The sequence below is a fragment of the Hypanus sabinus genome, chromosome 11 (assembly GCF_030144855.1).
Source record: "Hypanus sabinus isolate sHypSab1 chromosome 11, sHypSab1.hap1, whole genome shotgun sequence".
In the NCBI taxonomy this organism is placed as follows: Eukaryota; Metazoa; Chordata; class Chondrichthyes; order Myliobatiformes; family Dasyatidae; genus Hypanus; species Hypanus sabinus.
The window spans coordinates 17,339,283-17,366,942 of record NC_082716.1 but is presented as its reverse complement, the minus strand read 5'-3'; the positions used below and the strand labels follow the sequence as shown (position 1 = coordinate 17,366,942).

At 41.3% G+C, this 27,660-nt stretch overlaps 1 protein-coding gene across 2 annotated transcripts in view; it reads right to left on the bottom strand.

Annotated features, from left to right (window-relative positions):
- The window catches only part of LOC132401723 (serine/threonine-protein kinase N2-like), a 134,765-nt gene that overhangs the window by 51,878 nt on the left and 55,227 nt on the right, over positions 1-27,660 (bottom strand). For both annotated transcript variants that reach the window (XM_059983843.1, XM_059983842.1), the window contains exons 2-3: positions 26,379-26,676; positions 4,336-4,481 (exon numbers count right to left, since the gene is read on the bottom strand). In XM_059983843.1, coding sequence (XP_059839826.1) covers positions 4,336-4,481; positions 26,379-26,676 — 444 coding nt within the window. The remainder of the gene's footprint in view (positions 1-4,335; positions 4,482-26,378; positions 26,677-27,660) is intronic.

Here is a 27,660-nt window from a genome sequence, read left to right as displayed (position 1 = left end):
CACTCTCTGGGTGAAAAAGTTTTTCCGCATCTCTGTCCTAAATGGCCTACCCCTTATTCTTAAACTGTGGCCTCTAGTTCTGCACTCACCCATCAACAGGAACATGCTTCCTGCCTCCAGTGTGTCCAATCCCTTAATAATCTTGTATGTTTTAATCAGATCCCCTCTCATCCTTCTAAATTCCAGTGTATACAAGCCCAGTCGCTCCAATCTTTCAACATATGACAGTCCCGCCATTCCGGGAATTAACCTTGTGAACCTATGCTGCACTCCCTCAATAGCAAGAATGTCCTTCCTCAAATTTGGAGACCAAAATTGCACACAATACTCCAGGTGGGGTCTCACCAGGGCCCTGTACAGCTGCAGAAGGACCTCTTTACTCCTATACTCAATTCCTCTTGTTATAAAAGCCAGCATGCCATTAGCTTTCTTCACTGCCTGCTGTACCTGCATGCTTGCTTTCATTGACTGATGTACAAGAACACCTAGATCTCGTTGTTAATTTAGTCCCGTTTCTCCTTGTTTTCTTTTTAGCTAGCTCCTTGCAGTCACTGCATGTTCCACTTGACCTTTTTGCCTTTTCGCTAGCGCCACGAGCGCACTCTGTCTAGATGTGTGTGTTGCTCCTTTTCATCTCCCTTCTCTCTCTTCTCCTCCGAGTGTCATTATCAACTTAAACACAGTGTTCCAATAAGATGCAGGTTCATAATTCTCGTCGCCAATTTGTTGTGTATGTGGCCTGGTTTAACTATGTTATTAATAAAAAACGCTGAAGACGGGAACTAAATTTCATGGTTCTTTGCTGCTAGAGTCTGAACTTGACGCGCACATACAGATCAATATGTGCCTAACAGCGAATGCAACAATGTGTTCCTACAACATAAAGTAGTCCCTTATTATAATGTAGGCTATGCAGTACATTCCCCCTATAAGCACTAGAGGTACAATACCTATCCCTTAACCTCCTCCCTGATCCAACCCAGTCTACTGTATTCAGTGCTCATTGTGTGATCTCTTCTACATTGGTCAAACCAAGCATATTAGCATAAGAAGCCACTTTGTAGGGCACCTGTTCACAGTACCCACCACGAGCTTCCTGTTGTATGGCACCTTAACTTTCCTTTTCAATCTCATTCGCCAGAACGACCAACACAAACTGATTGAACCATGTCTCATATTCCATTTGGGTTACTGACAACCCTATATAAATAACACTGGATTTTAAAGTTTTAGGTAACCCACACTCCCAGTGTTCTCCTTCCTCGGATACTTACTTATCTACCTAGTTTTCTTCTACCTTTGTTCAGCTTTCCCATCTCTCCATCTCCAGTCTGGTCCCAGCCATAACCAATCAGCTCTGTCTCAACCATTCATATCTCACACACTGCCTAACACCCAACAGCATGTCTTCATCAACCTATAATTTCTTACGTTTAGTTCTATCTATGACCAATCAGCCTCTATCCCAGTCAAGCTTCTAGCAAGTTTTTCTCTTCACTCTCACTCCTGATGAAAGGTTTCCCATCCAAACATCAACTTTCCCATTTTGCCTCCACAGATGCTGTGGAACCCATGGAGTTCTTCCACCATTCTGCTTTTCTTTGTTAAAAATCATTAGTTTTAGAACATAGAACAGTACAGCACAGTACAGGCACTTTGGCCCACAATGTTGTGCCGACCCTTAAACCCTGCCTCCCATATAACCACTCACTTTAAATTCCTCCATATACCTCATTTTGACAGAGTTAGCCAAGATGGGAAGTGGGAATAAGTGTAAATACTATAAAATGCAAAAGAACAGTATTATTGATGCATTCCTAAGTCTACTGAAAAATATCTGAAGAGATGTCATTTGACGGAACAAAGATTCTCAAAACACATGGTGCTTTTAACTTTCAGCAAACACAAAGATGCTGCAACTTGACAGAATCATGTTGCACCAAGATCACTTTAAAATATCAAACAATATTTATTACATTAAAAAGCTTGTGCTTGCACAAATGACTGACCTCCATAAACAAGGAGCTGATAATTTAAGATCAACAAAAGAAGGAATTTTAGAATTAAAAAGATAAATAACATGTAACGGTGCTTTTGACAGATAGATTTAGTTAATATTACTTAAGAATTTCATGTAAGTGTCAAGGTGAGGGGTGCCAGTAAAAGTACCACATAATTCTTTATTTAAGCAGATCATCGCCAAGTGATAAGGGGCAGAGCACTCATGGTTTTGGCCCTAATTTCAGAAGATACTTTTTATCACTCCAGTGTTCCCCCCACCTTAGATCTTGTAGCAATCATTACAATCACCAAGTTAGGTTTCTATTTTTTTTTAAAAAAAGAGGACTAGCGCCTACCAGGGGTCCTGACTGCGAGTAGTCACACTCATTTCAATATGATCCTTACTAATTGCATAGCTAGAGAAGCTGTTAATCCCCTTAGACTGGCTTTAAAGGTGTAATCAATGTGGTTTCTATCTTAGATGTTTTTATATGGCACCCTGACTCATATAAGCATCCAATATTAAAGTCTTCTTCAGCTGACTTGCAGAGCTTTAAGAAACTCATCAATAGGGACAGGAGAGGTTCTGGAGGATTGGAGGTTGTGGATGTTGTTCCTTTATTCAAGAAAGGGAGTAGAGATAGCCCAGGAAATTATAGACCAATGAGTCTTACCTCAGTGGTTGGTAAGTTGATGGAGAAGATCCTGAGAGGCAGGATTTATGAACATTTGGAGAGGCATAATAAGATTAGGAGTAGTCAGCATGGCTTTGTAAAAGGCAGGTCGTGCCTTACAAGCCTCATTGAATTTTTTGAGGATGTGACGAAACACACTGATGAAGGAAGAGCAGAAAATGTAGTCTATATGGATTTCAGCAAAGCATTTGATAAGGTACCCCATGCAAGGCTTACTGAGAAAGTAAGGAGGCATGGGATACAAGGGAACATTGCTTTGTGGATCCAGAACTGGTTTGCCCACAGAAGGCAAAGAGTGGTTGTAGATGGGTCATATGCTGATAGAGGTTGGTCAGCAGTGGACTGCCTCAGGGATCTGTTCTGGGACCCTTACTCTTCGTGATTTTTATAAATGACCTGGATGAGGAAGTGGAGGGATGGATTAGTAAGTTTGCTGATGACACAAAGATTGGAGGTGTTGTGGATAGTGTGGAGGGCTGACAGAAGTTACAGCGGGACATTGATAGAATGCAAAACTGGACTGAGAAGTGGCAGATGGAGTTGAACCCAGGTAAGTGTGAATTGGTTCATTTTGGTAGGTCAAATATAATGGCAGAATATAGTATTAATGGTAAGACTCTTGGCAGTATGGAAGATCAGAGGGATCTTGGAGTCTGAGTCCATAGGACACTCAAAGCAGCTGCGCAGGTTGACTCTGTAGTTAAGAAGGCATATGGTGAATTGGCCTTTATCAATTGTGGAATTGAATTTAGGAGCCAAGAGGTAATGTTGCTGCTATATAGAACCCTGGTTGGACCCCACTTGGAGTACTGTGCTCAGTTCTAGTCGCCTCACTACAGGAAGGATGTAGAAGCCATAGAAAGGGTGCAGAGGAGATTTACAAGGATGTTGCCTGGATTGGGGAGCATGCCTTATGAGAATAGGTTGAGTGAACTCGGCCTTTTCTCCTTGGAGCAAAGGAGGATAAGAACTGACCTGATAGAGGTGTACAAGATGATGAGAGGCATTGATCGTGTGAATAGTCAGGGCCTTTTTCCCAGGGCTGAAATGGTTGCCGCAAGAGGACACAGGTTTAAGGTGCTGGGGAGTAGGTACAGAGGAGATGTCGGGGGTAAATTTTTTTACTCAGAGTGGTGAGTGCATGGAATGGGCTACCGGCAACGGTGGTGGAGGTGGATACAATTGCATTTTTTAAAGAGGCTTTTAGATAGGTACATGGAGCTTAGTAAAATAGACGGCTATATATAAGCCTAGTAATTTCTAAGGTAGGGACATGTTCGGCACAACTTTGTGGGCTGAAGGGCCTGTATTGCGCTGTAGGTTTTCCATGTTTCTAAGCTGAAAAGAGATAAGTATATCTTAGGGAAACTGAATAAATTTACTTTGGGATTGTAGCTGCATGTCCCAAGTATGGCAGCTGAGAAGGGTCATGTACACAATTATTGCCCACTTTACATACAAAAAAAGTTAGCCATTGCAGAATACAGCACAAACTAACATCTGAACATGAAAACATTGAGTTTGTAATTGCGTACAACTATTCCATTGAAAAGCTAGAAGAATAACACAATCTAGAAAAGTCGAAAGCAGATTAAAGCACTGCATAATCTTGTGGGTGCATTTCAGCACAGTAACCCACCTTTGACGATCCATTTGAGTACATCTGAATCATATTTTCAGCTCCCAACTTCACCTTCAGCTCAATGTCCAATTGTTTCTTCAAGGCAGCAATTCGACTGTTATTTGTATTCTCAGGGTTAGGAGTATCTGGGGTTCGTGGACAATCTGAAATCATAATGGTATTGTGTATGGAACTCCATAAATGTCTTGTGTCGCACATCAAAATATTTATTGTTTCTTTTTTTACAAATTCTTTATTTTGCAAGTATTTCTAACACTCCCCTGGTTTGAAATGCCAGATGGATGTTACCAGAGTTTTCTTCCTGAAAGAAGTGAACAAGGAAATGACACTGAGTCCCTTACAGAAGGACAATTGCTATAGTTGCACCACGGAGAGCATTCTGACAGGTTGCATCATTGTCTGGTACGGAGGGGCTACTGCACAGGACTGAAAGAAGCTGCAGAAGGTTGTAAATCTTGGGCAGTAGCCTACAAAGTACCCAGGACATGCCCTTTTCTCACTGTTACCATCAAGTAGGAGGCACAGAAGCCTGAAGGATTCAGGCTGAATCCTCAGCGATTCAGGAACAGCTTCTTCCCCTCTGCCATCTGATTCCTAAATGGACTTTGAAGATTTGGACACTACCTCACTTTTTTAATATACAGTATTTCTGTTTTTGCACATTTAAAAAATATCTATTCTACATTATGTAATTATTTTACTTGTTTATTTATTATGTTTTATTTTATTTATTATTTTTCTCTCTCTGCTAGATTATGTATTGCATTGAACTGCTGCTGCTAAGTTAACAAATTTTACTTCACATGCCGGTAATAATAAACCTGATTCTGATTCCAAGCGTGCCACAAAATTTCCACCCAACATCTTGTAGAGTTCAAACCTTCTGATCAAGTCCAATGCAGACTTCATCTAATCAGACTGAAAGTTGGGCAGAATTGGCAGATGTTATTTATTCCCAACAAGCACGAGGTGTGAAAAGACAAGTAATATAAGGGGAAGGTCACATACACTAAGTTGCAGGGCACTAAGAAATATTGATGGTCAAAGGGATCTGTGGGTTCTCGTCCAGTCTCCTGAAAGTGGCAATTCAGATACATAGACTGATGAAAGATGCATATGCCATGCTTGCCTTCACAGGTCATAGGTGGGCCACAGGGCCTGTTCATGTACTGTACAACATTGGAGAGGTGAGAGAGGTGAACCATCACAATAATGCCTGATTTGAAGGACCGTAATTATTGGGAGATACTGGATATACTGGGCTTGTTTTTCCTGGAGCAAAGGAAGCTAACCTGACATAAGTATATAAAATTCCAAGAGGCACAGATAGGGTAGGTAAAATATTCATTCTATGGTAGTAATGTCAAAAACAAAAGGGTATAAGTTTAAGTTGAAAGCAAAGAGTTTTAAAAGGGATGTGAGCAAAAAGTTCTTTAAAGTTCTTTAACTTGTCTCAGTGCAGTGGACATTAGGACCTGGCGGCCAAGCTCTGAAACCGCAGTGTTTATGTTCACGAAAATAATCACGATCATGATTGAAAATAAAGTGGAAATAATAAAGCAATCAGAAAGAGGTGAAATGCCATCGGTCATTGGAAAAGCGTTAGCCTACAGTCGGTAAACGATTGGAACAATTTTAAAGGATAAAGTGAGAAAGGTCCTGCCCCAATGAAAGCTACAATTATTACTAAGCAACGCAGTGGTTTAATTATTGGGATTTTGGTTTTTGATCCTTCACATCAACCCGGCATGGTGGAGAGCACACTCGAAAGCAGTCTTTCACTGGATCGAACTCAGGAATTTCCATCCCTGAGCCAGGCGCTGAAACATACGTTCTTAAGCGTTTTATATGCATAGAGAGGTAAAATATATACTATATATGAAGACAAACGTTTGACTGACGCTAAATAATACCGGATGTACCTGTTCCGACTTACTTAGTAAGAGAACTCCCGATTTTTTTTTTGATCCCGATCCACAATAACCCACGCACATCCTCCTGTATACTTTAAATCATCTCTAGATTACTTATAATACCTAATACAATGTAAATGCTTTGTAAAATAGTTGTTATACTGCATTGTTTAGAGAATAATGACAAGAAAAAAGTCTGTACGTGTTCGAACAACAAGTGCTGGAAGAGCACTTCCGGGTTTTCATGATTCGCGGTTGGTTGAATTTGCGCATGTGGAATTCGCGGATAAGGAGGGCTGACTGTATTAGGACTCACAGCCAGGGTCAGAGTCATACAGCACTGAAACAGGCCCTTTGGCTCAAATGTGCCAGGGTTTGGCCTATAACCTAAATCTTTCAAATCCATGTATATGTCCAATTGTCTTTTAAAAGTTATTAGTGTATTTGCCTCAACCTGTCTCCATCAGCTGATTCCACATATATACAACCCTTTGTATAAAACTAAAGTTGCCTCTCAGAAGTTCCACTTTAACCTTACATCTATGCCCTCTAGTTCCTGATAGCACAACTCTGGGAAAAACACAGTGTTTTCACCCTATCCCTGTTCCTTATGATATTACACACCTCTGCAAGATCACAACTCATTCTCTTATGCTCTAAGGGATAAGTCCTTGGAGGTTCACTTCTTCCTACAACTGAGTCTCTCAAGTCCTGAAGTCCTGGCAACACCCATGTAAATCTTTCCTGAACTTTTTGTAGTTTAACACCATCTTTTCTATAGTAGGGCAACCAAATCTCATCATAGTACTCCAAGAGCAGCCTCACCAGCTGCCTGTACAATTGCAATACAACTTCCCAACTTTTATACTCAATGCTACACACAAAAAACTCCGCAAGACAGGCAGCATCTAGAAGAGTACAGTCAACATTTTGGACTGAAACCTTTCAGCAGGACTGAAGAAGAAAAAAAAGATTAAAAAGGTGGGGGAGGGAAGAGAGAAACACAAAGTCATAGGTGAAACTTGAAGGGGGAGGGGATGAAGTAAAGAGGGGGAAGTAGATTGGTAAAAGGAACAGAAGACTGGAAAAAAGAAAAGTGGGCAGCAGTACCAGAGGTAGGTGATGGGTGAGCAAGTTGATAAGGTGAGAGGGGGGAAGGGAGGTTGGGAAATGGTGAAGGGGGTGGGAAGGGGCATTACCAGAAGATCAAGAAATCTGTATTCATGCCATCAGGTTGGAGGCTACACAGACAGAATATAAGGTGGAGAAACAGCATCCCCTTCTCTCAATATCTCTGCCTTTGCCACATCTGCTCTCAGGATGAGACTTCTCATTCTAGAATGAAGAAAATGTCTTCCCCGGGGCTTCTCTTCCTCCACCATCAACGCTGCCCTCATCTGCAGCTCTTCCATTTTATGCATGTCTGCTCTTACCCCATCCTCCTGCCACTCCGCCAGGGTTAGGGTTCCTCTCGTCCTCACCTACCCACCCAGGCAGCCTCGGTGTCCAGCACAGAATTACATCTCCAGCGGGATCCCACCACCAAGCACATCTTTCCCTTCCTCCCCCACCACCCCCACCGTTTTCTGCAGGGATCGCTCCCTAAGCGACTCCCTAGTCCATTCATCCCTCCCTACTGATCTCCCTCCTGGCATTTAACCTTGCAAGTGGAACAAATGCAATACCTGCTCCAACACACCCTCCCAGCGTCAAATTCTGAGGCACACCATTAGTCATGAGTCTTCAATCCGAGAAACAGCCTTCTATCATCACACTTTGCTTTCTGCTATCAAGCCAACTGCATGTACAAAATATTCTGTAGATGCTGGAATTCTTAAGTAACACACACAAAATACAGAGGAACTCAGCAGGTCAGGCAACATCTACAGAGGGAAATGAACAGTTAACATTTTAGGTTCAGATCCTTCATCAGAACCCAACTGTATACTCAATTAGCTGGACCTCCTTGGATTCCATGTAATCTAACCATCAGCCTACCATGTAGAATCTTATGGAAAGCCTATGTAAGTTAATATAAACTGGTCTGTCCTCATCAATGCTTTGATCTTCTCATCAAAATCAAATGACATTATATTTACTGGCCTATAGTTCTCAAATTTTTCTTTACCACCCATCAATTAGCTGGCACCTCAACCGTGAATAATGATGCAAACACCTCACTATCACTTCTGCAATTTCTTCTCTAGCCTCCTACAGTGTTCTTGGATGAACCTTCTCAGGCCCTAGCGACTTGGCAATCTTCACATTTTTAAAGGTATCCAAAATCTCCCTCCAATGCAGACTTTCTCCAATATCATCCCCTTTAATTTTCCAAGTTGAAGTCTTTGTCTTTCACTATTGTAAAAAGAAGAAATTATTCATTAAGGAATACACACAAAATGCTGGAGGAACTCAGCAAGCCAGACAGCATCTATGGAAGTGCAGAGTCTACATTTCAGGCCAAGACCATTCATCAGGACTGGAGAAAATAAAGATGAGGAGTCAGATGAAGAAGGTGGGGGGGGGGGGGGGGAGGGAAGAAACACACTGGAGGTAGGGGGACGGGTGAAGTAAAGGGCTGGGAAGTTGATAGGTGAAAGAAATATAGGGCTGGAGAAGGGGGAATCTGACAGGAGAGAACAGAAGACCATGGAAGAAAGGTAAGGGGACGGAACACCAGAGGAGGGTGATGGGCAGGTAAGGAGACAAGGTGAAAGAGGAAAATGGGAAAGGGGAATAGTGAGGGGGTGGGCCGCATTACTGGGAATCCGAGAAATCAATGTTCATGCCATCAGATTGGAGGCTACCCAGACGGGAGTATAAGGTGTTGCTCTGCCACCTGAGTGTGACCTCAGCACAGCAGTAGAGGTGGCTATGGACTGACATGTCGGAATGGGAATGGAAATCGGAAGTGGAATTAAAATGGGTGGCCACTGGGAGATCCCGCTTTTTCTGCTGGACAGAGCATAGGTGCTCAGCAAGCGGTCTCCCAATCTACGTTGGGTCTCACTGATATACAGGAGGCCACACCAGGAGCACCGGACAATGACCCCAAGAGATACACAAGTGAAGTGTCACCTCAACTGGAAGGATTGTTTGGGGCACTGAATGGGAATGAGGAAGGTGGTGTAGGGGCAGGTGTAGCACTTGTTCTGCTTGCAAGGCTAAATGCCAGGAGGGAGGTCATTGGGGAGGGATGAATGGACAAGGGAGTAGTGTAGGGAGCGATCCCCGCAGAAAGCAGAAAGTGGAGCGGGGGGGGGGGGGCAAAGGGAAAGATGTGCTTAGAGGTGGGATCCTGCTGGAGATGGTGAAACCCTATCCCTGGTGGGGTGGCAAGAGAATGGAATGAGGGCAGATGTGCATGAAACAGAAGACATGCAATTGAGGGCAGTGTTGATGGTGGAGGAAGGAGAGCCCCCTTCTTTTCAGGTGGACGATATTTCCTTCGTTCTCACCCTGAGAGCAGATGCAGCAAAGATGGAGGAATTGAGTGAAGGCAATGAAATTCTTACAAATAACAGGGGAGGAAGAGGTATAGTCCATGTAGCTGTGAGAGTTAGTGGGCTTATAATAAACATCAGCTGATTAGGTGTCTCCAGAGACAGAAACAGAGAGATCGAGAAAGGGGTGGTAGGTGTTGGGAATGGACCAGGTACACTTGAGGATAGGGTGGAAGTTGGAGGCAAAATTGGTGAAGCTGACAAGCTCCACATGGGTGCAGGAAACAGCATCAAAACAGTCATTGATGTAGCTTAGAAAAAGTTCGGGAGTGATACCAGCGTAGGCTTGGAATATATTTTGAATCATGTAGCTGACTAAAAGGGCAAACTTAGCTGGGACCCATGCAAGTGCCCACAGCCTCACCTTTTGTATGAAGAAACTGGGAGGTGCTAAAGAAGAAATTATTGAACAAGAAACTACTAGGGTCCTGTTCGAGGGTAATTATGAGGTGGTGTCTTGACAGTTGACTCTGGGCCCCAGCAAGGTGGAGGTCAGTCCGCCAGACTACTACAGCACTTCCCTTATCTGAGGGTTTGATGGTGAGGCTAGGATTAGTGCAGAGAGGGGTGGTGAAGTCGAAACAGTTGATGTCCCATCAGTAGTTAGCAATGAAAAGATCCAGAGCAGGTAGAAGACTAGATTGAGTGTCCAGAAAGAAGAGGAAGGTTGAAGACAGGACAAGGGGGTCATCAATGCAGGCCTGGGAATCCTTGCCAAAGAAGAGGGCACAGAGTTGGAGGTGGCGGAAGAAATGCTCAGCATCACAGCAGGCACGGAATTGAAGTGTGATGCATTACTGAGGACAGGACGTTCTGCCTCAGAGAGGGGAAGGAAGGGCAGAGATGTTGGTGAAGATCCAGCACAGATGAGAGCTGGGATCAGAAGGAGGGGAGGAGGTTGATAGTGTCAGAGGAGAGGGGAAGGTTGGGATGTCCAAGGAAGGTAGGGTGAGAAGAAGATGGAGTCTCTAAGGACCCAAGAGCTGGCAGTGGGACCAGAGAGACATTGGAGAGCAAAGTGGTGATGGGAGAAGGGGTGACTAGGGTTCCAGTGTCAGCATGTAAAGTCCCAGCCTGGAGGTTTGCTGGTCAAGGTTGGAGTCTGAGATGGTGGTTGCACAATTGGCACTTTGAAGGTGTCCAAGGTTGTTGGAACCTGCATTTATGGCAGTGGAGTCTGGATTCAGAAGCTGCTCAGGATAGTTAGAACCGTTGAGGTCAGCAGCAGGGATCGTCATCTGGAGATGTCCGTGCCTTCTGGTGCTAGAGATGGCAGGTTCTGTAGTCTGTAGATGGGTGATCTTCTGATCCTTGCAGGACATGAGAAAGTCAAAGAACCAGCGACTGAAAGCGTGGATCCAGAGGATAAAGTAGTGGACAGATACATTGCTGGCAGCAGAGAGTATCCCCGAGTTGTGGAAGTGACTGGGATAGGGACCTTAGGTACCTTCTCATGGTGGAATGCGTGTTTGGGAGAAGCAGTCAAATGAATGAGTATCAGGGGTCCTCAGAGGGTCCAAATCAAGAGGCTTGAAAACAGATCAGGAAGCTACTTGGTATAAGCTGGCAACAAAGACGTGTTCCCAGGAGAGATAAGTGGGTCTAGGTAAGCAAATGGTCATCTTTATCTCCTTATCTGCCCATCAACTCTCTCTGGTGCTCTTCCCCCTTTTCTTTCTTCCATGGACTTCTGTCTTCTCCTATCAGACTCCCTCTTCTCCAGCCCTGCATCTCTTTCACCTATTGACTTAACAGCTCTTAACCTCAACCCTCCTCCCCTTTCCTGGTTTCACTTACCACCTAGTGTTTCTTCCTCCCCTCCCCCCACCTTTTAACTCTAAATCACCTTTTTATCAAAAAGATGAAGGGTCTCGACCTGAAACATAGACTGTACTCTTTTCTGTAGATGCAGCCTGGGCTGCCAAGTTCCTCCAGCATTTTCTGTGTTGCTTGTATTTCCAGCACCTGCAGATTTTCTCTTATTTGTGTTCATTAAGGACCTTGCCCAACACACAAAGATGTCCCTTTGGTCTTTGAAGGCCTTATTCTCCCCTTGTTACTTTTCTCCTTAATATACATTAGAGACAGTGAAGGAGGTGGTAGATCAGCTATAATCACTAAGTTAAGAGACACTTAGACAGCTATTTGGATCTGTTTTTTAATATATATTAGACATCCAAAGCGGGACTGGCCCTTTTGGCCCACCAAGCCGCAATGCCCAGTAATCCTTAGCCTAATCACAGAGCAATTTACAATGACCAATTAACCTACTATCTGCAGGAGGAAACTGAAGCACTTGGAGGAGCCCCAGCTGCAGACAGGAAGAATGTAAACTTTCCTAGAGAATGCCAGAATTGAACTCCAATGCCTGAAGCTCTAACGGTGTTATGCCAACTGCTACGCTACTGGCAAGGCACAGAAATATATATATCTCTATCTGCCAGGGCTGGGGGTTGGTGTGGGTGCAGACATACCCAGCCCTGAGAAACTAGACAAGGTCATTTGATCCCAAACAATTGGTTTATTGATCATTACAGAATGTCTCTCTGGTGCTTCCCACTCCCTCCCCCTTTTCCTAACCATGATGCCTCTTTCGCACTCTCTGTCCACAATAGAGACCCATATCAGAATCAGGTTCATCATCACTCCCATGTCATGAAAACTGTATTTTTTGTGGCAGCAGTACAGTGCAATACATAAAATTACTGTAGTACTCTGCAAAACCCTCAGGCACATGTATATAGCAAGGGTGCCTAAGATTTTTACAGAGAAGGCCAGTGCAGATAAAAGGCAAAAGAGTCCACTTCTGTTGTTCTCTTGAGACTCACAGAATCCAAGTCCCTCTATTTAATCAAAGTTCTTGGGGAGAACTTATGGTATAAGATTTTATATGCAAATAATTACACATCAATATTGTCCTAACATTACTGAAGCCAGTGAAAGCAATTTAGGTGAGGGTTATAGAGAAACCGTAACTGTTCTCATGCTCACTCTGCCTCAAGCAGGACATCTGACAGAAAGAATAAAATAAAACCAATGCCTTCAGCACACAAAGAAACCAAAAACAAAAATGATTCCCCTTCTGCCAACCTCTCTTTTTTCCTCCTAATTCACAAATAGCCTGTTCACTTCCTTAGAAATTTGTTCTTTTTTTAGAAGGAAGTAGCAAATGAAAAGTAGAAATTAAATCCTGCTACATGAGTGGGTCAGGTAAAACTCCCAAGTACTACAATACTACTCATGACATTGCAGTTCATTTTTTGAAGTATCTTAACGGTCAACAGCAATCACATGATGCCCTTTCACTTTACTTCTAACATTGTGCTACACTATCACTTAGTTTGAAATGAATTACATCATTCTGTGACTGGCACTTTTAGGCAACGCAGAGTAAGGCAAGCCAGGAAGTTGTAAGGTTCAAGATATTTAGGCTTGTGTAATTATAGCTTCTCTAATGACTTGTTTCTGATTTTAAACAACACTGACATGAGCTGATAATCTGTGGACACGATTACTCATTGGTTCCTGATGACTGCTTTAATATTAACAAGAACATTTTTTCTTGATCTAGTCAAAAACAAAAATTATCTTCAAAAGATATAACCCTTACAAGCTGGGAATTCAATGTTCAGTATTTTCTTATTACAGAAAATATAACCTAGGGCATAATTAACATAAACTGTCTGGCTATTTTATTGGGTACACTTGAACATTTGCTTATTAATGCAAACATCTAATCAGCCAATCATGTGGCAGCAACCCAATGCACAAAAGCATCCAAACATGGTTAAGAGGTTCATTTGTTGTTCAGACCAAACATCAGATTGAGAAAGTAATGTGATCTGTGACTTTGATGATGGAATAATAGTTGGGTGTAATTTCAGATACTGCAACCCAAGGTAAAAATAACTAAAACACTTTTTTTAAAACCTTTGCATTCTAAACTTCTACATTCCTAGAGCCTTTGATTTCTTAAATTTTCATATTTTTGATTTCCCTCACAACTCATCACTCAACATTAAGAAAATTTTGATGTCTACCTGAATCCAAATACATGGCCATCCAGTCCTCAGCTTTCATCTGCTACAGTTTTTCATCCTCACTTATTCTATCAAAATCCTATAGGTCCTGCCGAAGGATCCTGGCCCAAAACGTTGACTGTTTATGCTCCTCTGTAGATCCTGCCTGACTTCCTGAGCTCATCCAGCATTTTGTGTATGTTGCTCAATACTTCCAGCATCTGCAGAACCTAATGTGTTCCTAAGGGAAAGGCATGCTATCATCCTCACAACTTAACCTACCTTCCAACTTGCTGCCTTTTCCTTCCTTGATCCAAGTTATTAACCTTCAAAATGAAAATCCAGAGCCATACCATAGATCCTGAGTACCTCACTTGACATATCCTACCTATGTGAATATCGCTTGTTCCCTTTTGTTCTATCTCTCCACCATTTACCGATCTGGAAGTTGTACTAAAGCTGCAGAAAATGTTGCTGAGGCCTTATTTGGGGTACTGTTTTTAGTTGCAGTCATCTCTCTACAGGAAAGACCTTTATAAAATTGATAAGAGTTACAAGGACAAAATTTACGTTGCCAGGATTACACTCACTGGAATCCAGAAGAATGAAGGGTGACCAAATTGAAACCTATCAAATGTTGAAAGGCCTTGATAGAGTGGATTAGGAGGATGTTTCCTATGGTGGGAGAGTTTGGGACCACAGAACACAGCCTCAGAATAGCAGGGTATCTTTTTAGACCACAGATGAGGAGGCATTTCTTTAGTGATGAATCTGTAGAATCTGTTGCCACAGCTGGCTGTGGAAGCCAAGTCTTTTAAGTTTATTTAAGGCTGAGGTTGGTAGATTTGAGATTGGTCAGGGCACGAAGGCAGGAGAATGGGGCCAAGAGAAAAAGGGATCAGCCATAATTAAATAACAGAGGAGACTTGATGGGCCAAATGGACTAATTTCGCTCCTATATCTTATGGTTTTATGGACCCAAGTTATAAGATAAGGTTAGGACATTATTCCCTAGAATGTAGAAGATTTGATAGAAGTATACAAAATTATGAGGTGGATAGATAAGGCAAACGTAGACAGTCTTTTTCTAATAAGGCTGGGTGAAACTAGAGCTAGAGGTCATGGGTTAAGGACAAAAGGTGAAATGTTTAAGGGGAATATGAGGGGGAACATCTGCACTCAGTGTAGCGAGAATGTGGAACAAGATGCCAACGGAAGTGGAGGGTGCAGTTTCGATTTTAGCACAAGAGAAATTTGGATAGGTACGTGGATGGGAGGGGTATGGAGGGTTTTAGTTTGGTTGAGTGTCGATGGAATTATGTAGATTAAGAATACAGCACAAATTAGATGGGCTGGAGGTTTTGTTTCTGTGCTGTAGCACTATGACTCATCTTAAATGCATTCTATCTTTTAAATGCCTGTATTTGTTTTATTTTTAGTTTCCTAAAGGTTTTCCACAGCAGGGTGGGGGGGTAGATGTGAAATTTTAATCCATAATGTAATTGTGTTCCCTGGCTCTTATCATTACATTTAGAAATAATTAAATCTATGTAAACATTCTACCCTATTAAGTTGAACTTCAGATTCAGTTTGTCATTTAAAAACCACAAATGCAATGCAGCTAAAAAATGAGACAAAATTCCTCCATGACAAAATAGACACCACCAGAAAATCCACATAACATTTGGCAATCCCAATCCAGAGTCCAGAGAGGCTGCTACCTATTAATATCGTGCTACCGTCTTAGCGCGTTCCCTGGAAAGGAGCTCCAAACCCACCAGACAAACAAGACCAAAAACTAAAGCTACCAGACCTGCACAAAACCACATAGTTACAACAGTGCAAACAATACCATAATTTGATTTAAAAAACAGACCATGGGCACAGTAAAAATAGTCCAAAGATGTTATAAGACTAAGTTCGAAAGAAACCATCACAGATTCCACACGTCTTCAGGGTCCCGAATGACTTGTCACCCCACGCTGGCGACAGAAGGGAATACCCCCGCTATGGACTTCCATGGTGCTGCCCGACTCAGCCTCACAGACGCAGCACACAATGAAAGCTCCGTCAAACCCAGCCTCATAGACACAGCACACACTGAAAGCGATCAGACTGCAGCGGACTCCAAGTCCGTCGAACCTCCGAGCCTCCGACCATCCCCTCCGGCACAGTTTCTCCGAGCACCATCCTCTGCCAAGCATATTAAGATACCCCTGCCCTGCCACCAGCCACCGGCAATGCGACCCCAAGGACTGGGGGTCTGTTCTTCTCAGCAGAGACCTGGACCTTACAGCAGCAGCAGCAACGAAGAAGGCCTTCCTGGAGATTTCCAGATGTTCCTCCGTGCTCCCACGTCCATTTTTCATCAGATTAGGATTGTGCATGGCACTCCGCTTGACAAATAACAGGTTTCAATTCCAGAGAGGCCACTGCAGACTGTGTTGCGCCGCCATCTTGGTTGTCTTGGTTGAACTTGATCAATTCATCTCAATTGTTCAGTTTATGGCACTGGTGAAGCACAGCGATGATTTGCTGGCACCAAACAAAACTATAACTACTTTATTAATCACACTTGTTCTCAGAACTGAACACTGCAAAAACCTGTAACTTAACTTTCAGAGTTGACCTCTTAAACTGCCGATATGACCTGGCATCTTTGTGGTGTGAACTGAAGTCTCAAAGGTGCAGGATGGTTGCAGTGGGCCATGTGCATGCCAAATCGAGCAGGCAGGCTGGGCCCGAAAGCGGGAATGAGACAATGTTTGGCTATTGCTGGAGCAAACTTGAAAGCAATTCAAAGCTGCAGAACCGAGGTGTGGCAGAGTCAAGGCAGTGGGGGCCTGGGCCTGAGAATGAGGAATGATCTGCTCTTTGGCCAATTTAAGATTGGAAATGTTAGGCACAGGCTGAATGGAACCAGCAGTGCATAGGCCAGGGTCCAAGAGCGAGAAATGGCTCGCTGTTTGGCCAGTTTAAATGCTGTGCCAGACTGAAATGGTCAGGGTGTTTGGGCTGGTGTGCAGCTCACTGGCCCACGAGGTTTACTCATCTCTGTGCTGAACCGAGGCTGCAGGTCAGTTAACGGGCTCCTGAACCGACTGCAGTGATGACTGGCTACGTGGAATGGACTCACCTTTCTGAACTTTGGTTCTGTATGGTACTTGCATAAATTTATTGTTTGCACATTGGATGTTTGATGGTCTTAACGGCCTCTATTAGGTTTCTTTGTTTTGTGACTGCCTGTAAGGAGTCAAATCTCAAGGTTATATACAGCCTAATGAACCTCTACAGATAACTAAAGATTTTAAATCAGGGAAGTTATTTTGATGTATATTCTTTTTCTAGTTCTGTATGTGAATAGATCAAAGCTGAGGTCAAAAGCAATGTCTTGTTCAAGGATGAAGTGCTGCCACATGCAGCTGTGGAGGCCAGGTCGTTGGGTGTATTTAAGGCAGAGATTGATAGGTTTTTGATTGGACATGGAATTAAAGGTTATGGGGAGAAGGCTGGGAAATGGGGTTGGGGAGGAGAGCAAAAAAGAATCAGTTATGATTAAATGGCAAAGCAGACTCGAAGGGCCAAATGGCCTAATAGTGCTCCAATATCTTATTATGGTCTTATGGTTAAGCAAATTGCCCTGGTGTGCATCTTAAGTGCGTCCTACGCATTTCAGCTACAGCTTGACTACAACAGCTGTAAATGTTTTGCATGGCACCACATTTAAGTTAATGATTTTCCCCATCTTGATCACCTTTCAGCGCACACACACACCTATCAGCTACTAGTGGTTGTGCAAACTTTTATGGATCTACAGAACACCAGCTGCAGATCTAAATACACAATAAACCACTTCCTGCCTGTGATCATTTAGCCAATTCTCAATCCACAAGAGGGTTTGTTGTGGCTCATCTAAAGATTTATGGAAGTACAAGACTATGCTTACTAGGTTACTCATGTCCACTAAATGAATAATTTGAGAAAGTTTCAATCAAATTTCAAGATACAAACTATTTTCCAGTAATTTCATTGGGTTTTCTTGATACAACGCTCTCTTAACAATAAAATAATGGACCAGTGCTTTTCTTAATACAAAGTTAATATTATTGTTTTTAAAAAAAGGATTCAAAGTAGATTTATCAGAATTTCATTAGTTCAGCATTCCACTATAATCAACCCTAGCAAGTGATTATAAAATAGGCAGTTCATGTGCCTGCTCTTTAACTTTTGGAGGGTAAACCTGATTGGTTGATCTCTCATTCTTCATAAGAACATCTTGTATTTTAAAGGCTGGCTGTTTTGTTATTAACAGCATCATTTAAAACATTCAGTTGCTTATCTTCAAGAGTGGAAATAAAAGAAAGTATTTCAGGTTTTGGAAATCTGATCCAATCACAAAACCCATTCAATCTTGGCCTATTGTTGATCCACCTGCCATGTATGATGACCACTGTCCAAACATAAAATGGTATTGTTAACATTTACCTTTCTCACCCTTCCACTATGCCAGGTACCATGGATTATACACCAGTGCCTACAAGAAGTATTCACCTCCCTTGGAAATTTTCATGTTTTACTGTTTTACAACACTGAATCACAGTGGATTTAATATGGCTTTTTTGACAAAGACTCTTTCTTGTCAAAGTGAAAACAAATTTCTACAAATTGGTCTAAATTTATGACAATTATTGAACACAAAATAATTGATTACATAATTATTCAGCCCTTCAAATCAGTATTTAGTAGATGCACCTTTGGCAGCAATTACAGCCTTGAGTTTGTGTAGCTACATCTCTATCAGCTTTGCACATCTGGACACTGCATTCTTCTTTACAAAACTGCTCAAGCTCTGTCAGATTGCTTTGGGATCATGAGTGAACAACACTCTTCAAGTCCAGCCACAAATTCTCAGTTGGATTAAGGCCTATACATCTGATTTGGCCACTCCATGACATTAACTTTGTTGTTTTTAAGCCATTTCTTGGTAGCTTTGGTTTTATGCTTAGGTTATTGTCTTGCTGGAAAACACATCTTCTCCCAAGTCGCAGTTCTCTTGCAGATTGCATCAGGTTTTCCTCCAGGATTTCCCTGTATTTTGCTACATTCATTTTACCCTTTACCTTCAGATGCCTTCCAGGACTGCTACAGATGATGTGTGGTGTTGGCTTAGGCCAAACATAGTGTTTAGTCTGATGGCCAAAGAGCTCAATTTTGGTTTAATCAGACCATAGAACCTTCTTCCAACTGACATCAGAGTTTCCCACATGCCTTCTGGCAAACTCTAGCTGAGACTTCATGAGTTTTTTTTTTGAACGGTAGCTTTTTCTTTGCCGCTCTCTCATAAAGTTGTGACTGGTGAAGCACCTGGGCAACAGCTTGCAACTCCCCCAGTGTTATCTTAGGTCACTTGGTGGCCTCCCTCACTGGTCACTCAGTTTTTAAGGACAGCGTGCTCTAGGCAGATTTACAGCTGTACCATATTCTTTCCATTTCTTGATGATTGACTTAACTTACTCCAAGGGATAGTCAGTGACTTGGGACAATTTTCTTGGAGACCTTCCAGATACAGGTGTATTTTTACTACAATCAATCAAAACACCTTGACTGCACAAGGTGATCTCTATTTAACTGATTATGTGACTGCTAAAACCAACTGGCTGCACCAATGATTTGGTGTACCATATTGAAGGAGGTGAATATTATGCAATTAATTATTTTGTGTTTTATATATGTAATTAATTTAGATAATTTTGTAGAGATCTGTTTTCACTTTGACACAAAAGAGTCTATTTCTGTTGATTAGTATCAGAAGATGACAAATTAAATCCACTGTGATTCAATGTAAAACAATTAAGCATGAAAACTTCAAGGGGATGAATACTTTTTATAGGTGCTATAAGTTGACAAACTGATACCCAATCAATAAAACCACTCTCCTTAGCCAAAGTTCCAGGCTGGACCAAACAGTTTGTAACCACTGCATTCATTTTGATTCTTACCTATGCGGTCAAATCTACAACCTCTCTATTCCAAGTCTGTCTGCTTCAATTAATGCAATATCGATACTTGCACACAATGCTCAAACTATTTACTAAAATCACTTTATATGTTTATTATATTCAGGCATGGCTATTCCAATGTTCACCAGATTAAAAAAAATCTGATGAAGTCCTGATGAAGAGTCTCGGCATCGTACATTGACTGCTTATTCTTTCCCATAGATGCTGCCTGGCCTGCTGAGTTCCTCCAGCATTCTGTAAGTTGTGTGGATTTCCGGTTCTGCAGATTTTCTCGACATTGTGATTGTACTACTGCACCACTGTGGAGTATCTTCCAGAGATGCCTTCCCTGAAGTAGCTCGTCATCCCTTTGCCAGTGCAGTAAAACCATCTCTCACTGCTCACCCCTCTGTGATCTCTGCTGCCCTCCGAAGTCCTGACAAAGGGTCTCAGTCAGAAAAGCAACTGTTTACACTTTTCCACAGATGCTGCCTGACCTGCCAAGTTCCTCCAGCATATTGTGTGTGTTGCTTGGATATCCAGCATCTGCAAATTTTCTCATCTTTGTAAAACAAAATCTTTCACTTTCCAATTGCTGCATATTTGGATGAGGCCATCCAAAACTCTGCTGCTATGTCCTTGTTTGCACCAATTCTCCTTTTACCAATCAATACTGACCTTGTATTTAAAAAGTGCATGCTGGCATTCAAATACCTCCACTGCCCCACCTGCTTGATTGCTTGTACTTTTCCTCCCACTGCTGTCTTCACTTTGGACATGAAAGTTTTACCTTCCTGTTTCTACTCCCCCATCCAACACCGCTTTCTGTTCTTAAACATCACTTCAGAGATTCACCTTCTCGTTTTGCTTACATCTATGTAAAACCATAGAGGTAAAACTCTATATTAAAAGGTCATATTTATTGCAAATGGCTGCTTTTGCAACACGTTCACTTTTGCTGACACTAAACCTTTGCCAACTAGTTTGCATGCTGGCAAGTGCTACACTCAGGATTTCACATTTCCAGACTGCGCACGGCTATGAGTCAGTCTGCTCATAAGATTCATTGAAATCCTCACTGTTTGGTCAGCATGATGTTTTAGTGAACTGGAGGCTCTGGGGAATCCCATAATAGAGACAAATTTATGCAGCTGTGTTTACAATTCTATTTATTGTTACTTCAGTTGAGAATGGAAACTTCTGTCATCAATTGAATGGGATTTTCTATTCCTTTAAATAGATTTTTCACTTGATATACAGATTACATTAGCTGCTGTCATTGACTGATTCTCAACTACTTTAAATGGCTCTATCTTCTGCTCAACATGCAGGTTGTGTCATTCGACTCCTAGTTATTTTGAAAGAGGAGGGGAAATATTACAAAGACAAAAGACACCAAAAAAACTTTCTAAAACATAACTGCCATTAGGAGCTCTTAATTAAGAACACAGAACCGCCCTGCCCAGGGAGCAAGCCTTTCAGCCCATAATGTTGAGGAGCGCATGATGACAAATCAAACTATTAAATTTTTCACTTCAGGTATGGCGCAGAGCAGGTCCTTCCAGCCCCTTGAGCCGTGCTACTCAGCAATCCCTCAACTTAATCCTAGCTTAATCACGGGACAATTTACAATGAACAATTAATCTACTAACCAGTACGTCTTTGGACTGTGGGAGGAAACCGAAGCACCCAGAGGAACGCACAGTAGGGATCCGTATCTCTCTATTTCCTGCAAATACATGTGCTTATCTAAAAGCCAGCTGAATAGCACTATCTTATTTGCTTCTACCACCACCACTAACGTGAGTTCCTGACAGTACTACCCACTGTGTAAAAACACTTGCCCTTTAAACTTTCCTCTATCACCTAAAACTATTCCTGCTGGTATTTAGCATTTCTACACAGGACAATGGATTTGGCTGCCTTCTTTATCTAAATCTTTTAATTTTATATACATCTGAGCATCTGATATTTGCCCAACCTTGCATTATAATTAATACCCCCTAGTCCAGGCAGCATCCTGGTAAAACTTTTCTGCACCATGTCGAAAGTCCCCACTTCCTCCAAGTATGGCTTGACCAAAATTTTTTACAACAGTATCATGATTTCCGGTTCCTGAAGGTCGTTATGGTCAGGGGTGGTAGTGAAGATAAGCTCCCACTATCTATTAAATTTTCCCAATAGCATGCATCTCAAATAGCCTCTGACAACTAAGTCAGCTCCTGGCTTTCATGTATGGCTTAGCTACTAAGCCTGGCGGAATCATTTCTACGGAAGGGGCAAAAGGAGGTTACTGGCAACTGAAAACTAGTTTAACTGGGCAGACAGGGCTCATCAGCTGTGACTGAAAGTTCATCCAGGAGAAGGAAAACTGATCTCAAACCTCTGCTGCCTTATGGCTATACCCATTTATGGGGAAGGCTTTGGGAGTAAAGCCCAAAGAAAAATACGGAGCTGGAGTCCTATATGGAGTTCAACACTGACTGGCAACTCCTGTGATGCTGCTGGCGCCAAACTGTATTGGTCTCTGCCATTCCTCTTTTTTATCAGTTACATGGAAGGAGGGAACCTGCTACACAGGCAACAGCTTACTCTTCATATTATACTGCCCTGGCTTGGGCATCACATAGGTGACAAATGGAAGGCAACATCTGAAGTCGCCCCAACCAAAGGACCTCAAGATCATGATTTCCAAGCTCTTAAAATCTATCCCCTTAGTGATGAAGGCAAGCATGCTACACTTCTCTACCATTGTATGTACGTGCATTACCACTTTCAAGGAGGTATCAACTTGGACCGCTTGCACATCAGTGCTAGGAATTTGATTAACTGTATATTTACCCCATGCATTTAATGTCCCAATTCACAAAATTTTACACTTGCTCAGATTAATCTCCCTCAGTCATTTATCCACCCAGAACTGTAACTGCTGTATCCTTCAACTTTCTTCACTGTATTCAGAGCAACCAATTTTTCTGCTGTCTGCAAACTTGCTTAGTAACCATCTATATTTTTGTATGAATCATATATTACAAACAGAAACCCAGCATGTGTTCCTGAATAATTGCAATCACCCCAAATTTAAAGGAGAATGTGATATTAAATAACTACAAAAAAGATTAAATGTATGCATTAAGAGCAATATATTAGAAAAGTGGACCCAAGTTAAATCTGAAGATTTTCTGGTTGGGTTGAAATGGTTATTTATAGCTGATGTTTGAATTTTCCAAGTTAAGAAAACACACATTAGCAACTATTTAGTAACACATTTGCTTGGATGGGAAAGTAATTTTATATAAAAGTTGTTAATTACCTGGAGGGAAGAACATTTCCTTTTATATTTCTTGTTTGCTCTTTAAAATTGAAAAAGGAAAAAAAAACACCATCTGCCAAACAGCCATATTTTATATATGTAAACAAAAGCTTCCAAAACAAGCTTCAGTTTATGATCAAAAGGTCTGCACAAATATTAGCCACTTTTTTCTTTGACTCATCAAGAGATCAATGAAACTACTGCATTATATAAATTTTGTACCAAACACTAGCAAGATTCAGGGTAAACATTCAGAAATTACTTTTGTGAAAACCTACAATCTAAAGACTGAGTGAGGATTTCCTTTTCTATTTTGTATGCAATTTCATGCTGTCAAAAGTGATCAACTGATTCCACAAACTATGCACTAACTTTCAAGGACCCATTCTCAGTATTATTTATTTCCTTCTTTTGCACATTCATTGATTCTCAGTATGTGTGCAGATTTTCATTCACTCCATTGCATTTCTTTGTTCTACTGTGAATGCCTGCAAGAAAATGAATCTCAGGGTTGTGTATGGTGACATGTATGTACTTTGATAATAAATTTACTTTGAACTTTGAAATTTACTTTCATTGCTTTTAAAAGTGCAGTTTGAACAGCCTCAAATATCTTCCAGCTAGTTTCTCAATCTTTTAAAAAATGCCTCTCAACAAAGCATTAATAATATTGCTTTCGTTCCAATAATTACACAAAACATCAAAAGATAATTTTCAATTGAAAGCCTGTGACCAATATTTTTCACAGGGATTGACACTATTATTCACATGAACAATCTGGATATGAATGTAGGAGATACGATTACTAAGTTTACAGATGATATGGAAATTGACAGTGTTTAAAGAGACCTTCGAGCCACGTGCCCAGCAACCCTCTGACTTTAATCCTAGCCTAATCACAGGACAATTTACAACGACCACTTAACTTACCAATCAGTCGTGGGAGGAAACTGGAGCACCCAGAGGAAACCCACATGGTCACAGGGAGAACGTACAAACACCTTACAAGCAGTTGCTCGAATTGAACCTGGGTCACTAGTACTGTAAGGCGTTGTGCTAACCATTATGCTACTGTGCCATCCAGTAAATAGAGAGATAGTGAGGTTCTGTTCTCCTACTGAAGGGTACAAGTTTAAGGTAAAGGTTCGGAGATTTAGAGGCAACATGAGTTGCTTTCTCCCAAGAGACTGCCTGAAATCTGAAATGCAATGTCTGAGAGTACAACATAGACACATACTCGCATAACATTTAATGAATATTTAGAGAAGTATTTGAAATGCCCAAGAAAAGGACTTTGGTAAGGATAGGCACATGTTGGATAGCACAGACACAGTAGGTCAGAGGGTCTACATCCACATTCCCATCCATCACTAAGACCCATCCAAGAGAAGATAAACTTACAGAAGTGGTCAATGAGGAAGGAAGGAAGAAAACCACAATGTTTCTCAACCATTATAAAAACTTTGTGTAATGAATTTTAAAAGATCTAAGAAGCAATAAATTTAAAGAAAAACAAGAAACTGTAAACTAAAGACACTATATTTAAAATCATTGCAGATTTATAATCAGTTTTACGTTAATGATAAAATCTAAACTGTTATTGACAACTATATCCTGCCAGATTGCATGCTCCAATGATTACCAGAGGTTCTGCTGTTTTACTTTAGATTCAACCATGTTAGATTGGACTGGCAAATGGCCAAACGAAATAGACACCCTGCCACTTCAGGGTGGGGTTTAGGCTTCAGGCTAACAACGGAGTACAGACCAACAAGAAATAAGGAAATATTTGGCAGAAAAATCAACTATTTTTGTGTTATGGTCTCTTCCAGAAAGGGGTAGAAAGTGGAAGAGCTTTGTCATTGTACTTGCTCTGTATGCCAGAGGCCTAATCAGTCACAAGGAAAGAAAATTCTCCCTCATGGGTTGCAGGCTAGAAATAATACAATGAAGCAAAGCAATAAATGAAACATATAATTTGTCTCTTTAAATAAAATAATTAGAGTGAAGGAAGAAGAAAAATGAGCAACAGGTCTGTCTTCTTTTTATACCTCCTGGCAACCTGTCAAAGTGCAGTATTAGCCAAACCCTATGAGTACCATTCTGACTTGTTCTATCAAACAGGAAATGAAGTGCAATGTACACAATGTAATGTCATCACAGAATTTTAAACCTTACTTGTAGTCTATCCACTTGAGGCACTAATCTATTCTAGAAATTACTATCTACAAAGTATCAGCTTGTATTGGCCACATCATTTGATTATAGGCCATAAGACCCTGATACATAGGAGCAGAATTAGGCCATTCAGCCCATCAAGCCTGCTCTGCTATTCCATCATGGCTGATTTATTTTCCCTCTCAACCTATTCTCCTGCCTTCTCCCAATAACCTTTGATGTCCTTACCAATCAAGATCCTCTGAACCGCTGCTTTAAATATACCTAATGACTTGGTCTCAGCAGCCACCCATAGCAATGAATTCCACAGATTCACCATGCTATGGTCAAAAATCTTCCTCATCTCTGTTTAAGAGAGATGTTCTTGTATTCTGATGCTGTGCCCTCAGGTTCTAGATCCTCCACTATTGGAAACATCCTCTTCATGTCCACTCTAATTAGACCTTTCAATATCCAATAGGTTTCAATGAGATCTCCCCCACACCCTTCTAAACTCCAGTGAATTAAGGCTCAGAGGCCCAGAGCCATCAAACACTACTCATACATTAACCCTTTTATTCCTGGGATCATTCTCCTGAACCTTCTCTGGACGCTCTCCAATCCTCTCCAATTTTGAACAAACATTTTTAGTAGAGCACAAAGCTCTTGACCTGAAACATTGATTCTTTATTCCTCTCCACAGAAGCTGCCTGACCTACTGAGTTCCTCCAGCATTTTGTGTGTGTTACTAAAACACAACTGTACATTTAAGATTGGACACCAATCTGTGGGGTTGCTAGTTACTGCTGAAGAGATAAAAAGGGCTGATCTATTTTGCTGTCAGCAGCAGACCCGGCTTCTACGTAGGTTTTGCCAACTGCCCTGTCTGACTGCCATATGATAAGTAATCACCCAGCTGGAATGCAAATAGGATAAGGATAGGTGGTGAAAGGCTGGCAGAGCAGCTCATTTCTTAAACAGCACATGCAAAGTAAAAACACTGTTTCTTGCTGCAGTTGTACAGAGGCTAGTTCACAATTTCATGCTTTATGCAAAATACATCAGGCTTGATGCCTGAGCCCACCATAATGAAAATAACAGATAATGTTGGGGAACAAGCACAATGCAATGTTTACCTGCCAGATCAGGATCTTTCACAACAATATGCGCATTCAACTCTTGCAGCTCTTGGTGAAGCTCATCTAGTTTTTTATTTGACTTTTTTAACATATTTTCCACATACGCAAGGTTTTTCTTATCAGTTGTGACTTTCTTGAGGTTCTCTGCTCCTTCCTTAATTTTAAGTTCCTTTCGTATTTCTCGTTTAATTGAATCCTTGATTTCATCCAGTCTCTGCTGCACCATGGTGTCCGACAAATCCAAGTTCTGGCACAGGCCCAGACACTCTGATACTGGATGACTTCGGCCATCACCCTGCAACAGAAGAATAATTTAAATAATCATTGCATAGTAAGAAATTTTTCCTCCCAGCAAACCAACTTGTGTGCAGAAATTAGAGCCTGTTTTCCAGACAAGCTTTCCATTATACCTAACCAGATAAACCACTTGGCAATGCACTAAAACCACAACTGCACACAATATATTCAGTCCTCCAACAAAAAGGTCAGAACTTCAAACAAAATATAGTTAGAGGGATAAACATTTATTGAAAGATAACAGAAGAAATGTTACAAGTGATCACACGCCAGTGTAAAAAGTTCAAATAAGCTGTTTCTTAACCCAAGGGAGTCCTTTGAAAGAGGACTGGTCAAAATAAAAGAGTTTTTAAATTAACCTACCATACGGAAACCATCAAATGCTCTATGTATAAATACAAAGAATGTATATATCAGCATGGCTAAACTAAATCTTGCTTAAGCTAAAGACAAATGAATAACTTGTGCAGTTGCTGGATTTGACAAAAAAAACAAGTGCTGAAAGTACTAAAAAGCATATCTGGTATCATCTGTGGCAAAATGCATTTCACATCTGGTAATGAATCATAGAAAGAAATGTTATCTCTATTTGTCACATGTACATCAAAACATAGAAGTGAAAAGTCATGTTTCACTGTATGTCATGACATTTTCTTTTTATGTCATTTGCATCAAATCAGCGAGAACTGTGCTGGGACAATCCGCAGTGTCACCAAAATATGCTCACAATTCACTAACTCCAACCATAGATCTTGGGAGCATGGGAGGAAAATAGAGCTGTCTTTCAATACTTCAAACTAATCATTTGTAAGACAAAACACCGAGTAATGGCAGACCATTTCACTCCGAAAGACGAGCACCAATACTTATCCATTTCATGCCGATAATTTAAATAATCTGAGCAAACTCCAAAAACCCTAACCCCAAATGATTAGAGAATAGATTTAAAAGATTCAAGACAATTGCACCTCTTGTACCAACT